The sequence below is a fragment of the Corvus kubaryi genome, unplaced genomic scaffold (genome assembly GCF_017639235.1).
Source record: "Corvus kubaryi isolate FWS band 111438036 unplaced genomic scaffold, C.kubaryi_AGA036_p1.0 split3-73, whole genome shotgun sequence".
In the NCBI taxonomy this organism is placed as follows: Eukaryota; Metazoa; Chordata; class Aves; order Passeriformes; family Corvidae; genus Corvus; species Corvus kubaryi.
In genome coordinates this window covers 40,884,735-40,899,577 of record NW_024582091.1, presented here as the reverse complement: position 1 = coordinate 40,899,577, position 14,843 = coordinate 40,884,735, and the positions used below count along the sequence as shown (strand labels likewise).

At 43.2% G+C, this 14,843-nt stretch overlaps 1 protein-coding gene across 2 annotated transcripts in view; it reads right to left on the bottom strand.

Annotated features, from left to right (window-relative positions):
- SYNJ2 (synaptojanin 2) overlaps window positions 1-14,345 on the bottom strand; it is a 68,373-nt gene extending 54,028 nt beyond the window's left edge. The window contains exons 1-2 of one of the 2 annotated variants that reach the window (XM_042017112.1): window positions 13,879-14,345; window positions 3,350-3,436 (exon numbers count right to left, since the gene is read on the bottom strand). In XM_042017112.1, coding sequence (XP_041873046.1) covers window positions 3,350-3,436; window positions 13,879-13,999 — 208 coding nt within the window. In that variant the 5' untranslated portion in view covers window positions 14,000-14,345. The remainder of the gene's footprint in view (window positions 1-3,349; window positions 3,437-13,878) is intronic. The other variant, XM_042017111.1, reaches the window with a different exon arrangement.
- Window positions 14,346-14,843: the final 498 nt, after the last annotated feature.

Genomic DNA, 14,843 nt, shown 5'->3' with positions numbered 1-14,843 from the left:
TTAAGATGTATTTGTCACTGCTAGATCTTCATTGGCAGCAAAATCTTGGCTGAGTTACAGCTCAGAGACACTGTACAATTCATTCTGCTGCCATCCATCTCACAAAAGAAAGCAGAAGAATTTAGTGAGTCATGTTAACAGACATAAGTACATAGAAGTGAATGTTACTACGGGTGGGAAACATTAACTTTGTGAGTCAGTTTCACATATTTCATCTACTTTCTTGTGAAAAGCATGATCTACTTTGGCAGGCATACAACGTGATTTATTTGGATTTCTAAGTAGTGATATTTACAGATTAATTAAAATGTTCAAAGACGTCTTTCATGTCTTGGCAAAAAGTCTCCCCTTCTGCTCTACAGATATACTCTTAATATCCCAGTGGAATGTATTTTCACAAATATTCTCAGTTAATTTAATACTTATGGTCTGCACGTTTCCAGTAGTAAGAAAAAACGCCGATACTCCTGAATAAAGTCTATGTGATCACCAACCCTCCGTGAAGAGCTGGCCAATTATGCCTTTGTTTGCAGCTGCTAAAATACATTCTACAAAAAGGGAAAAAGTTACATTGCATTCCTGTGGTAGTTTGACTCTCCTTGGTGGGATGCCAGGTGTCCACCAAAGCTGCTCTGTCAGTCCCCTCCTCAGCTGAGCAGGGAAGAAAACATATAATGAAAGGCTTGTGGATTGAGATAAGAGCAAGGAGAGATCACTTAGCAGTTATGGGCAAAACAGACTCAACTTGTGGAAATTAGTTTAATTTATTACTAATCAAAACAGAGAAGGACAATGAGAAATAAACCAAGTCTTGAAAACACCTTCCTCCACCCCTCACTTTTTCCCAAGCTTAACTTTATTCCCAATTTGCTCTCCCCCAGTGGTGCAGGGGGATGGGAAATGGGGGCTGTGATCAGTTCATCACACACTGTCTGTGCTGCTCCTTCCTCCTCATGGGGAGGACTCCTCACACTCTTCCCCTGCTCCAGCATGGAGACCCTCCCATGGGAGACAGTCCTCCACAAACTTTTCCAGCATGACTCCTTCCCATGGGCCACAGTTCTTCATGAACTGCTCCAGCGTGGGTCCTTCACACAGGCTGCAGGCCTTCTGGAACAAAGTGCTCCATGGTGGGTCCCCTGCAGGGTCACAAATCTGGCCAGCAAACCTGCTCCAGTGTGGGCTCCTCTCTCCATGGGTCCACAGGTCCCACCAGGAGTCTAGTCCGCTGTGTGCTTCCCCAAAGGGTCACAGCCACCTTCAGGCATCCACCTGCTCCAGTGTGGGGTCCTCCACAGGCTGCAGGTGGATCTCTGCTCCACCCTGGACCTCCATGGGCTGCAGGGGCACGGCTGCCTCACCATGGTCTGCACTGCGGGCTGCAGATGAATCCCAGCTCAGGCACCTGGAGCACATCCTGCCCCTCCTTCTCCACTGACCTTGGTGTCTGCAGAGCTGTTTCTCTCACATATTTTAGCTCTGCTCTTCTCCAGCTTCAGTTGGGCAGTATTTTCCCCCCTTCTTAAATCTGTTATCCTCGAGGCACCACCACTACTGCTGATGGGCCCACCCTTGGCCAGCAGCATGTCCATCTTGGAGCCAGCTGCCATTGGCTCCACTGAACACAGGGAAAGCTTCCAGCAGCTTTTCAGAGAAGCCACACCTGTAGACCCTCCTGCTACCAAAATCTTGCTACACAAACCCAGTACAATTCCTTTGTAGTGTTAATCTTTTATTTAGGCAACAGCTAAAGGGATAGAACTCACATGTAAGATGGAAGATCAAAAACAGACTGTGACAAAAACCTGGGCTACCTCTTGAATAGTGAGATAGCAGACATGCATCTGTGCTTTTTAAAAAATGTTCAGAAGCAGAAAATGTTTGCTTACCTTCACTTACCATTATAGCATGACCCTCTGACTTTTCACTGAATTTTAACAATCCCTCCCAAAGTAAGTCCTGTATCAGAACTTGTAATCTAATGCTACAACAAGGCAGAGGTGCAGTGAGAAAGCTCAGAAAGGAAAAACCTCACACTTTCAGAGCACTGAAGTTAAGCATATGTTGTTCAAGAAGAAATAAGGACATGAGAAAAAGTAAGACTGAGAATATTTCACAGCCCATTTGAAATCATTCACCTTTTCATATAAAGACAAAAATTGGATATATTTGGTTCCCATCACATACAAAAACTACCCTTATCTGTAGCTTGAAGAGCTTGAACTCAGTAGCTACATTCCTTTATTACTACAACAGGATTCATTAACTTCTATGAAGAAAAACAGATCCAAGTGCCAAGAAAAACTAATCACGAGTCCTCCGTTTTAAATTACATTAGCAAATTGATATAAATCTCCAGAGAAATGTCTAATTAACTCCACAAGAAACAAAACAAACAAAAAGTCCACATTCATTTTAAAAGACTAGATGGGTCTACAGTTTTAAATTATGACACAAAAATCCTCCAGATTGCAGTTGCCTCTTCAGGTCAATATCAAGTCATATTTCTCAGGCTGCAAAATGGTAAGTGGGGTATAAAAAGACACAATTATATCTACTGGCCTAAATACACCAATGCTCACACCACCACTACCTGTGGTAGATTCCTTGACCAAGCACCAAGCAATATGGAAAAGTCTTATCATTTCTCCAAGTGAAAATTAGGGCTCACTGTAACGACTTGGGAACAACACATACAGTGCTCTTTTATTTATGCATCTAAATCATCAGTGATTTTTAAGTATTGTGTAAGGTCCTATAATCTGCAAATCAATCACTGCAGTTCTCTTCTTAAAACATGTTCTTTCCATTAACATTCCTGCAGGCAGTGTAATAACAAGTCCTTTGCTAAATCAAGATTCCCAAACTGTCCAAAAATTTACATCAATGACAATAAACATTCCTAACTATACTAATTGAAGCCAGAGGCTTTCTTCTGCAAATCCCTATCTCTATGAATGATTAAAGGTAATTAGGCATTATAATAAGAACTGGCAATCTGTAGTACTGTACTCTCAGATGACCATGATAGTGTCTAAACATGATCCTTAAAGAAGAGAAGAATTAAGAAATCATAGCTTGCCTTGGACAAATGAGGTAGGGAAAGAAGAATGGCAATTATCTTCAGGCAGTTAAGAATGTTAGACATAACAAATGAAGAAAAATCCATCCATCATTCAGTGATATGCTTTTGGCACAAAATAGAAAAAGAAACTGATCTTTTCCAGACTGCCCATGACAAGGTGCAACCAGTTTTCACAATTTAAGGAATTAGACAACTTTAGCCACTTACTACCATTTAGCATTGTCAAGGCATTTTATAATCTCAGTCATACAGATGGTCACTTACCACATTTAAGCTGAAGCTCTCCTAAGCAGCCATAAGCATCCATGAGTTTTTCATACTGTTCTTTAATTGCATCCTTTTCTTCTGGAGCTAAGAAACAAAGAGAAAGGCAGGAAACTTAGTTATCCAGTCTTTATAAAATTTTCAGATTGCTATTGCCTACACCAATGCTTTCCACAGTTGACTTTTCTCAGTTAACAAGACTACAGTACAAAAGTAGGGTTAAAATGCTGTAAAACCAGAGATTAAAACATGATGGGACAGAAATGCATAGCATCTCTACACACCACCCTAGAAGAAAGAAGAACACTCACTATATTTTCAAACAACATGATTGTCAGTTACAATTTTATTCTATGGTACAGATGCCACATCAGATCCAGAATAAATAAAGAAATACATAATCACATGTAAAATTTACACTGTTCTAAAATAAGAACAAAAATAACAATCAGTCTTGCCATAAGCTAAAATACAATATTTTTTCTTGATGTACAAAGAGAGTTTATACTTCCAGACTCTCAGTCTAATTTCAGACAGAACTGGGTTTTTTTTATGCAGGATAGCATGATTTGATGTAGACACAAGACCAGATGTTGATTTCAAGAGGAATTAAACATATTTTAGTGATGTAAGAATTAGTTAATTAAATAAAGGGTCAGATGCTCGTGGTTACATTTGTGCATTTCTCCAACAAGTAACTGCAAGAGGCACATACTGAACATTTAGATACTAAGCCAGACCACAGATCAAACTTGTCACTGGATGCTTTAACATAAAATCAGCATACTTTCTGAATGACTAAGTCTGCATTTTGTATATATTTCCCAATGAGGAGTAAAGTTAATCTCCCAAATGAGGAAAGTAGACTGTAACCTTCAAATGTCCTTTTACTTCTTGAACTACAGATAAACAGCAACATTGTACGTTCAGAGATTTGCTAATAATATGCAATCTTATGCTCCTAATTAACTTCGGCAGTTTAAAAACCCCTGAAACCTCTGGGCTTAAAAAGGACAAACTGAACTGCTTGCAGTGGATGATAGAAGAGAAAAGAAAGAGACTTCTCTTTATAAATCTCAAGAGGCAAGGAGCTCAGTGAGAAGCATAGAAAACAAATAAATATCCCATATATTGCTGACACTTTGAAGTGAAATGAAGGACAATTCCTCTTGCAAAATTCCTTAACAGAGACAACCCCCAAGAGCAATTAAAACATGTTTGTCTCAATTTTTGCACTTGTGACAAATAAAGAAGACTTGTTAATTTTTTCTTAATTTTGTTTTTACTACCATACTTTCACAACTTACGTACTCTACTTTCTTAGAACACCGAATAAATCAGGAGAAACTAGCAGAATGTTGATACCACACACACCAGTGAAGCAAAGCATAATCAGCAGGTAGAGGATAAAGTGATTTTTATTGGGTAACATAAATCTCTGCACAATAACTTAAATACTCGGTAATGGCACATTTTAAGAGCTGAGACTCTGCAAGCTCAGTTCGCAGGCACTTATAAAAACAATTTCACAGAACCAGTTTAGATAGACTATAACAATGTTTCAGTCTTTGAAAAAAACCCTCCCTGTCAAGACTCTCTTAGGTATTAAAAAAACAGGTTAAAAAAGGTGATGTTTCATTACCATGGTGTCTCGGTGTGACTTTATGATGTGTATCCCCTATTGCTGCTCTATGCCCATAAATTAATTTTGTGCCTTTCTGTGCCTTTAAACTGAGCCTGAGAGGGGGGAGAGGGAAAAAAACTGAGTGAACTTTTCAAAACAGTTGTTCAAGGACACAGATACACATCTCTACTAAGTAGAAAAGAGCAGCAACAACATACTGACAGGTTTTTCTTAAATCTCTTCCCTGCTTTAAGAGCCTGTCTACATTAAAATACTTGTGCTACTTTAAAATAAAAAGGGAAAACCAAAACCAAAATTCTTACTCCAAATATTCCAGTTTAGGGAGAAATCTAAAATGGGAGAAACACCGAGAGGTTCAGATCTGAGACTCATGTGGGAGCTCATAAAGTTGCAGGCCAGGCACAACCTGAAAGCATTTCAAAAGTCACTTCGAAAGCATGGCAATACTCTTCAAAATAGAATTACAAGTTGGAAAGCTGGCTGTTAGAAGTGTCTGGTAAGAGCACAATCCAAAAGAATGGAATTTATTTCAGTGTGGAATTAAGCAACACACAGCTCATTCCACTATTGGCAAGAAGTACCTGACACTGGCATGTATGGAACCCACTGGGGTTTCCCAGGTCAAGCCAGTGGCATCACACACATGCCAGCTCCTGGCACAGGACTTCTCCAAACACACAGCCAAATAGCTGTGTTTTGCTAGTACTAGGACAGAAATGTCGCCGTTCTGGGCAGGCCACTTGTCAGAACCTATGCCTGCACAGCAGCATCAGTCGGGGCAGCAGCACCAGCAGAGCCGCCTGGAAGGAAGGAGCAGGAAGGAGCAAGAAAGGAAAATGCCAAACAGGCACAGATATGTCTGTGGGTCATGTAAACAGAGAGGCCAGAATGTTTTAGTGCCTGTGGACCACATTTGGGGGGTGGTGTGTGTAAATTCCCTTTGTTAGAGATACCGATGGAATTCAGTCTCCTGTCCTGTTACACTCCTTGGTGTTGCACAAAGGACATTACTCCAGAGTGCTTGAGGCAGGTTCATATCTTATGATTAAAATGAAACATTTATAAATCTCAAAATCTTATTAAAATCTCATATAACTGTCATCAAAACCTGAAACATCTCCTAGAGCAATCAGAGTGCTACGACACAGGAGTCAGAATCAAAAAGAGTGTGGCTACACAGAGAACAAAACTTACATGCTACTTTGTTGCATGAAGAGCGTTAAAGGGAAAAATTTCTGTGAAACTCTAAAGGACTGTGATGAACAGGGAAAATATATATCAATATCTGACAAGTTCCAACAATACAGAAAATACAGTCTTACCAATATTTGGTGGTACATCTCATTAATGCATATAAATATCTCAAAGGCAGGTGCTGAACGGATGGGGCCAGAGTCTTCTCAGTGATGGCCAGTGGCAGGATGAGGAGCAATGGCCATAGACTAAAACACAAGAAGTTTCACTTCAACATGAGGAAGAACTTCTTTACACTGAAGGTGGCAGAACACTGGAAGAGGCTGCCTGGGGAGGTCATGGGGTCTCCCTCTCTGGAGAAGTTCAAAATACACCTGACGAGCTCCTGTGTCACCTGCTTTAGGTGACCTTGCCTTTGGCAGGGGGTGTGGACTGGAGGATCTCCAGAGGTCCCTTCCAATCCTAAGGATTCTGTGATTCTGTGGTAACATGAAAACTATTTCTGTGCTTCTCTTTTAAGTCTCCCAAAATCAGGGGGTTTATTCTGCAACAGCTTTTATGAAATCTCTGAAATGCAGAGACAGTGAGAGTGGTCTGGTTGAAAACCTAAGATGAGAGCTACATGTTTAGCTATATTCTGCTCACATGTAAAATCCTTCCTCTTTTAAGCCAGCCAACTTGAGATACCTACATATATACATACAGAGTTAATACACAATACTGTTACACAAGTTGAAGAAACAAAAAAGTTTTCTACTTAGAGAACAAGTTTAGTTTGAAATTACATAGTGCATTTCTTTACTACTTAATAACTAAGGCACACATAATAATCACCAAACTCCACTAAAGCTTCTCATTAATAATTCTTTAGTAATCTTTCCTTCCACTAAGCATGTAATGAGTATCAGCTCTCCTGCAATAATCACCATAACTGTGCTGTGTTCATAACAGCTTTAGATCTGCACACGATCTGCATTCCTCAAGCACTTTCCTTAATTATTAATAAGCTCCTGATGTAAACATAAGGTTGGCACATTACCTCAACACTTCAACCCTTGCAAAACAACAGGTATGCAATAATTCAATGAAACTAACCTACAATAAAATCAATTAAAAGTGACCTTTTCCATGCATAAAATACTTCAGAGCCAAAAAACCTCCCACCATGAAAAGACATACAACTACATTATGCTGTATGCCTTAACCAAGTGTGACTTCCTGCTTGTAAAACCTGCTAATTCAATTTACCAGCTAGCAGGAACTGGCCAGACATAGGCAGTTTCCTTTATTCAACCTCTCCTTAGGACTGAACCCCCAGACTTCAGCAAGAATCAGCACAACTCCCAAGCATATGGAGCACAGAAAGGTTAGTGACTGGAGTAAGAAGGTAGAGAAAGGTATCATAATTCCAAGTCCAACATTAAGGACAGACATAGTAATACCTACAACTTAAAGATAAAAATGAAGGAAAAGTTCTTGAAAAAAAGAAAGAACCTGAGACTAGGTTATGGATTCTGTTTCTCCCTTGTGATTTTTCAGCCTGATTCTGGAAATAGTCACCTGCTTGGCTGTAGGGACTGCTATACGAATGTCATCTCAAGCACATTTCTAAGTATTTTAAGAAACATTGGTTTGGTGTCATGGGATGACTTTATTTGTGTCATTTAGCATTTGGGGGAAAGAGGTGTGAACTTTTCCCAGAAAAAGGGGAAATCTGTAATCAAACAAATTTCATACCAAAACTCCCATATATGCACTACCACAAGCATCTTACCTAGAAATAAGTCCAGTGTCATGTATTATAGGAGTTTAGACAATTAACTTGCCTCCAAATTGTGTTTTCAGTCATCTGCAGACACATTTAAAGTACTTTGTTTTGGTTTCAATATATTTCACCACTAAAATCTTCCTGTTCACATTCAATCCCAGCTACACAGGCATTGTGAAAGTCAGACTGCATTCAGAAACACCATATAGGCCAAGCAGTACAGAGCTTGGAGGAAGTCGGTGCTCAGAATTATAGTTAAGAGAGTCCAAATATTTAAAACATTAAGCAATGTATTTACCAATTTTCTAGTAAGAGATGTTTCTGGTTGAAAACACAACAAACAAAACAGAAAATTGGCATTTTGGAAAGATCAATTCCCTGGTTTTCTATATGAGATTGAGAACAATCTGCTTCTAATGAGAGATTATGTTTTCATACCTGCATGTGCACATATGAACATATTCAGTCACAATCAAAGAATAATGGATTAATGAAACCACTGGGTTTCTACTGGCCAGCTCCATGCTGCTGCAGACAGTCAAGAAAATAAAAGAGAAGTCCCTTAGTGATTTCTCTGAAGCTTGGCCATTATCTTTATGTGGTTTCTGCCGTGTATGACTCATATTTACATAGAAACATGCAGCAGTCACTATAGACATAACCACCACAAAGAATTTATCCCTCACAACTACTACTTGTTTCCTAGCATAGAAAACAAGTCTTGTAATCAACACTCTACATTTACACTAATACATCTTCCCTCTTCTCTGTACCCAGTCTGCATTTTGACAATAGCGAAAGAATTGCAACACACACTTTTTCCTACAATCTAAAGCAGTGAAGTTCAGCCTGAGAAACCCTAGCTTGCAAGTGCCCACTGCCAGCATAAGCAAGGAAGACAGGACTTCTGCTCTGCAGACTGCTTCCACAAGTAGGGAAAAAGTTGGAACACCACTAAACTACAGAAAACTTCATAAGAGTTTGTGCTAGCTACATGAATATTCTGGCGTAAGAGTAGAAATGAGCCATGGTGGAGGGCTCACCGTCTTGGATAGAGTGTAGTGCTTAGAAATGCATTCACAGTGTGCTTATAAAAGTATTGGTGTTTGATTCCCATACCCCACTCAGTGGCATAGTTGTTCACATAATTACAAAACCAGAGCTCATTGTAAACAGTGAATGTACATACAGCACAGAAACTGCTTTCTGTACAAAAGAAAAAAAAGGATGCACAGGTAAATAATTGCTACTTCCTGGTTTTGCAAGACTTTACCCTGGATTTCACTCAGCTGCATCAGACAACCACACACACACCTGCAACTAAGTGGCAGAGGAGGCACAGAACTCCTCCACAGAGTGTACACACACCTCAACTCTGCGTAAGTTTGTCTCTAGTAAAGGCTAACTTCCCAGATCTGTGAGTAAAAGTCTGGAAAAACCTCAGACATATTTGCAAAAACACACACTGTATCAGCTTTGAACTTCTGTACTTTCCAGACACCATGGTCATTTAGGATTTACCGTAACAGGCAATGTAACATCCTTTACAAAAGCAGCTGCAGAATCAAAGAGCTTGCGGGGGAAAAAAAATCTCTGCACCCTTTGGCTCTGCCCTTGAGAAAACACATTATTATGCTGAATTTCAATAGCAGAGCACTCCTGTTGACAGCTTTTCACTGAAATTACCTGCCATAATAAAGTTAAATCACCATATTTTCACCACTATAGCCTTAGTTTAGTTTAGCAACTGCCTTGACAGCAGTCCAGAACTACCTTGTGCAGTTCACTTCATCTGTAAACCACTGAAACTGTAATGTGTTTCAAGGAGGAACAGCATCTGTATCTATACTCCCTGTTGTAGTAAGCAAAAACTTCTAAATCAATGACAATTTTTCTTCATCCTTCATGACTATGGGTTTCTTCCACAGAATACATTGATGTTCTAGTTCAGAGAATTCCTGGAAGAATTGTTAAAGGCTGTCACCCACCCTTCTGGAGATAACTAGAGCTCTAGGATTGCCAGTGGCCAAAAAGGGAAAAAAAAAAAAAAAACCTCCAGCAAAATGTGTCACTCAGTTCAAAACACTGGATTTTACCCCCCACCCTACAGTGACATCATGAGAGGAGGAAGACAAACTCCCATCCTCAAAAATACTATTTGACTTACGGTAGAGCAGAAAACTGTTCTGTTGATATCACATCACTATACAGATTAAGTCAAGGGGTTTAGGGATATGCAACTAGGTTTCCTAGTTTCCAGTGATTTCTGATTTCTTGATTTTTCCTAAAGTTTCTTAGTTTAGGTTTCCATTGCAGAACAAGTGTTCTCATTTTATAAATTGCTGACATCTCAGACAATTTGAGATCTTTACAGTATTTTTCCACTACTGGTATCCAGGATGCAAATATTTTCCAGGTATTAAATCTCTGTATGGAGTACAGAAATTTGAAACATAACCAATTTGCAACTAAAATTGTCATCATTACCTTTATAGCATATCGAGAGAGGAAAAAGTATAAAGTCATCCATTCACAAGACAGCATCAAATTGTTAGCTCACAAGTGTTTGAAAGTGTTTATTTTAATGAGGAGTTTGACAGAGGTTTATAGCCTGTATTGACACTGTGTCTACCCAAGTGTGTGGTTTTTCAGATTTCTTTTTTGTAACACCACTCCTTCCAGGACAATGCCCACTCCCTTCTGCCACTTGAACTAGGTTAAATTCAACGTTTAAGTTTCTTCTAGTACAAAATTATTATAGAAGCAATTAAACTCTCTGGAAGTGCAGACGTCATGCCTGTTCAAGGGCAGAGATACTTGGTAATTATGGAAAAACTAATAATGAACAATGACTAAAATTTGTTCTTGGGCCTTCACTGTCCATCTATGATTAATCCTCTCTACAGTTCTGTTTACATGAGGGTGCAATTGCAAAACTACATAAAATGTTGTACAGCTTAAGTGCTCCAGGTATACCAATCTGCTTTTATTTAGTGTAGAGGTTTGTATAAGGCACAGTTGCATAATTCTTCCTCATCACAGGTATGCAATTTTTAAAGAACTTTATTTTAGAAACAGAAAATAGACAGAGAAGCCAAAACTAACACAATCCCAGGACTAGTATGTCTGAAACCACACATATACAAAGTTTATGTTAACCTCCCACAGTCGTGTTCTATGGTTAGTAACAACCTAAAGGCAAGTCAAACAAAGCAGAATTATTGTTGTTTCTGTTACCACCCTGCTGTGAAGCTTCCTCTTCACAATTCTTCTAAATTCACCATCACAATACCTATTACTGGTTTTCCCTCCTTTTCTGGTCCTCTGCTGCATAAACAGAAGAAATTATCTAAACAGGCTCCACTGGACAAACTAGCTTTTCCTATAATACAGGAACCGACCCAGGAAGGAATAGAGAAATCAAATGAAATAAAATGACAAGGTTATTACCATGGAGTGGGCTGAATGCCAACGGATGAGTGATTACAATTGTCTCAAGACATGACACTGGACTTCCAAAAGGCATGGCAAACAGGCTTTTTACACCACACAAATCACTACTTCAGAATTCTCCTAACACATTTTAAGAGAGACTGTATAAATTCTAGAATGATAGAATCACAAAATCATAGAACCATTAAGATTAGAAAAGATGTCTAAGATCATTGAGTCCAACCATTAAACTAGTACCACTGTGTTCATCATTTAAACCATGTTTCCCAACTTCCACATCCACATAGTTTTGGATCACTTCCAGACATAGTGGTTCCACCACCTCCCTGGGCAGCCAGTTCCATTATACCTGATCACCCTTTCCATGAAGAAAATTCTCCTAATATCCAATCTAAACTTCCCCTGGTGCAAGTTGAGGCCATTTCCTCTTGTTCTGTTGCTTGTTACGGGGGGAAGAGGTCAACCCCCACCCGGCTACAACCTCATCTCAGGTAGTTGTAGAGAGTGATAAGGTCTCCCCTGAGCCTCCTTTCCTCCAGGCTGAACACCCCCAGCTCCCTCACCTGCTCCTCATAGGACTTGTGCTCCAGACCTTCACTGGCTTCATTGTCCTTCTCTGGACATGGTCCTATTTTGAGATAGGCCAGGATGCCATAGGCCTCTTTGTTCACCTGGGCACACTGCTGGATCATGTTCAGACGGATGCTGAGCAGCACCACCAGGTCCTTTTCCACTGGGCAATTTTCCAGCCACTAAATCATTTTAGGTATAGCAATTCAAATGGGGGATGGCAACACTGGGGGAGAAAAAATCTACTCTATGTTGATGATTCCTTTAATTAGTGAGATTTCAAATCTTTCCAACCACTGGTCCTACAGGTGGCTCAGGGCTGGCTAGGTAAATACTGGACTCTCAATTTTATTCATTCACATTGGTTTTAGGAAGCAGAGGTGCTTTAGATTTTTATCAGAAAAACAAAATACAGACCAAACCCCACTGATATCAATATAGAGTTTTAATGTCAACAGGTTTTAGAATCAGGGAAAGTGAGTAAAGTGCTGCTCAGTACTAACAGCCTTTTCACTGCCAGCTCACTGAAAACTGACACAAAAAACTCCCCTAGAAAAATGTAACACATTCATGTCCACTATTACTGAAGAATTTAGCAAGAAACAGAACCCCCCAAATATTACACAATATAAAACTCCAATAAAATAAACAAAACCAACCAAACAAAATTCCCCACAGTGTGGCAATAACATCTTTTTCATGACAGGTCAAAATTTTTCCACTGTCAGAACTATTCTTGTGAAAATCAGCTGCCCCTTGATGACCGTTTTGGCTTTCATCATTCCTAAAGTCCCCAGCACCTGAAAATCAAGCATTTTTGTCTGCATGTCCTACCACTGTACAATGTGGAAGATTCAGCTCAGTAGACCCAGATTCTGAGGAGACATTGTGACTGACATTGTACAAATCACAGTGTACACACAGGGTCTTTCTACAACAGTTTGAGCTGCTTGAACACAGACTCTGACAATGCTGCGAACAGCAGCATGATTGCAGGCACGGGTATCACACAGAAAACAATTTAAGAGCGCAGCACAAGCATGTGTTTCCCTGCATTGCTTCTTGCACCTCACATTCTCAGTCACCTCATTTTTCGGTGTCTGTCGCAGCATTAGCACTATCACCATTGCATTAGCTCGAGTGTGACAAGTATCAAAAACACAAGGTGAGATAACCCTGAGCACGTTTACGAGACTCCTCCAGTAAGAGCCAGACACTCAAGTAACCAAATACCGTTCAAATCACAGGGGCAACACAGCAAGAAGCCTGGGCTTTTTTTACGGGAGAAAAGTCAGTCATCCCAAAACATCTCTGCTGTGAGCTGGCTGTCTTCACTGGCAGTTAGCACCTGATGTAGCTGAGTAGAAACTTCCTCAAGAGACGGTGGACCCCATCCCTTTATCTGGACCCTCCTCTGCAGTCAAGGCTGTCGAGGATAAGTTTTGCACACTAAAGGTGCCCTGTGCCGAGACCCCACCGCCACCAGGCAGCCAGGTGGCCTCTCCTGCTTCTTCTACCCGGCTGCTGGTGAGGCGGCTAAAGACATCCAGAGCAGCGATGGGACACGGATCGGCAGGAGATGCTGGCCAACCCTCCGTGCATGGCACGTACTGAGGGTCACCCAAATGCGACAGCAAGTGGCCAAGCCTGGAGGACCGTGCTGGAGATCGGGCTGTAAGTGAGGTGAGGCGCTCTCCGCATCTAGCATCCCACTGGACGTGGCGGGTCTACGCGCTCCCCTTCCTCTCTCCATACCACGGGGGAAAGTGCCCCAATGCTCCTGGGCATCGCCTGCTGCCGCTGCACCCCAGCGCCCCTTCGCAGGCAGAGGCGCGCACCCACGGGCACCCACAGCCACGCCAGCTCCGCGCCCCCACAGCCGCCCCCGCACGCACTTACTGAGCGCCGCCACGGTGCCGGCCTCCAGCAACAGGCAGTCCTGGCGGCTGCGCGCCTCCAGCAGGGCGCTCGGCCCCGGCTCCTGCTTCCAGAGCAGCCGCAGCCCTTTGCTCAGAGCCATGGGAACCGCCGGCCGCGGGGAGGAGGGCGCAGGGGTCCCGGTGCAGGGGGGGGCGAAGGAGCCTCCGTCTCGTCGGGCGCACGGCGCGGCGCTCGGGGGCCGCCGGCACCCCCGCGGGAGCTCCTCCGGGCGCCCGTCCCCGGTCCTGGCCGCTTCTCCCGCTCCCACTCGCCGGTCGCCTCAGAAGGCCGCCGGGTGCCTCCGCTGCGAGGGCGCCCAGCCCAGCGCGAAGGAAGCGAAGCGTCCCCCGCGGGCGGCCCCGCCGCTGCGTCCTCCTCCTCGGGGAGCCCCGGCTGCGGCCGACGGGGCGGGAGCGACCTTCCCCTTTGCTCCCCGCCTTTCTCTTCCCACCCGCGGTAAACTTTCCAGAGTTAACTTTGTCCCTCTGGCTGCGCGGCTCCGGCTCCTCCTCCTCCGGGACAGGTACAAGCCGCCGGCGGGGCGCTGCCCCCGCCCTGCCCGCGGGCGAGGGGAGGAGCGGCGGCCGCTGCCGAACCCAGCGGGGCGCTGTGGGTTGCGGTCCGGCCGGGCTGTTCCCAGCTCCGTTGTTCCCGGCTTTGCTCGCCCCGGCGCGGCGGTGCCGCTCCCCACCCCCGCGGGTGGCGAAGGTCGCCGTCGAGCCGCCGGGAGCGCGGCGGGCCCAGCAGCGCCTTGAGGCGCCGGAGTTGCTCCCCGGGCCGGCGCGGCGGGCGAGGCTGCTGCCCGGGGAGAGGCCGCGCTCCTTCCCGCTTCCTGCGGGAGCGGCCGCCGGGCTGCCGGCGCCGCTCCCCGCCGACGGGGCTGGCAGGGAGCTCCCCTCGGGGCTGCCTTCCGACTGTGCGCTGTCCCGCGGGATGCGTATTAA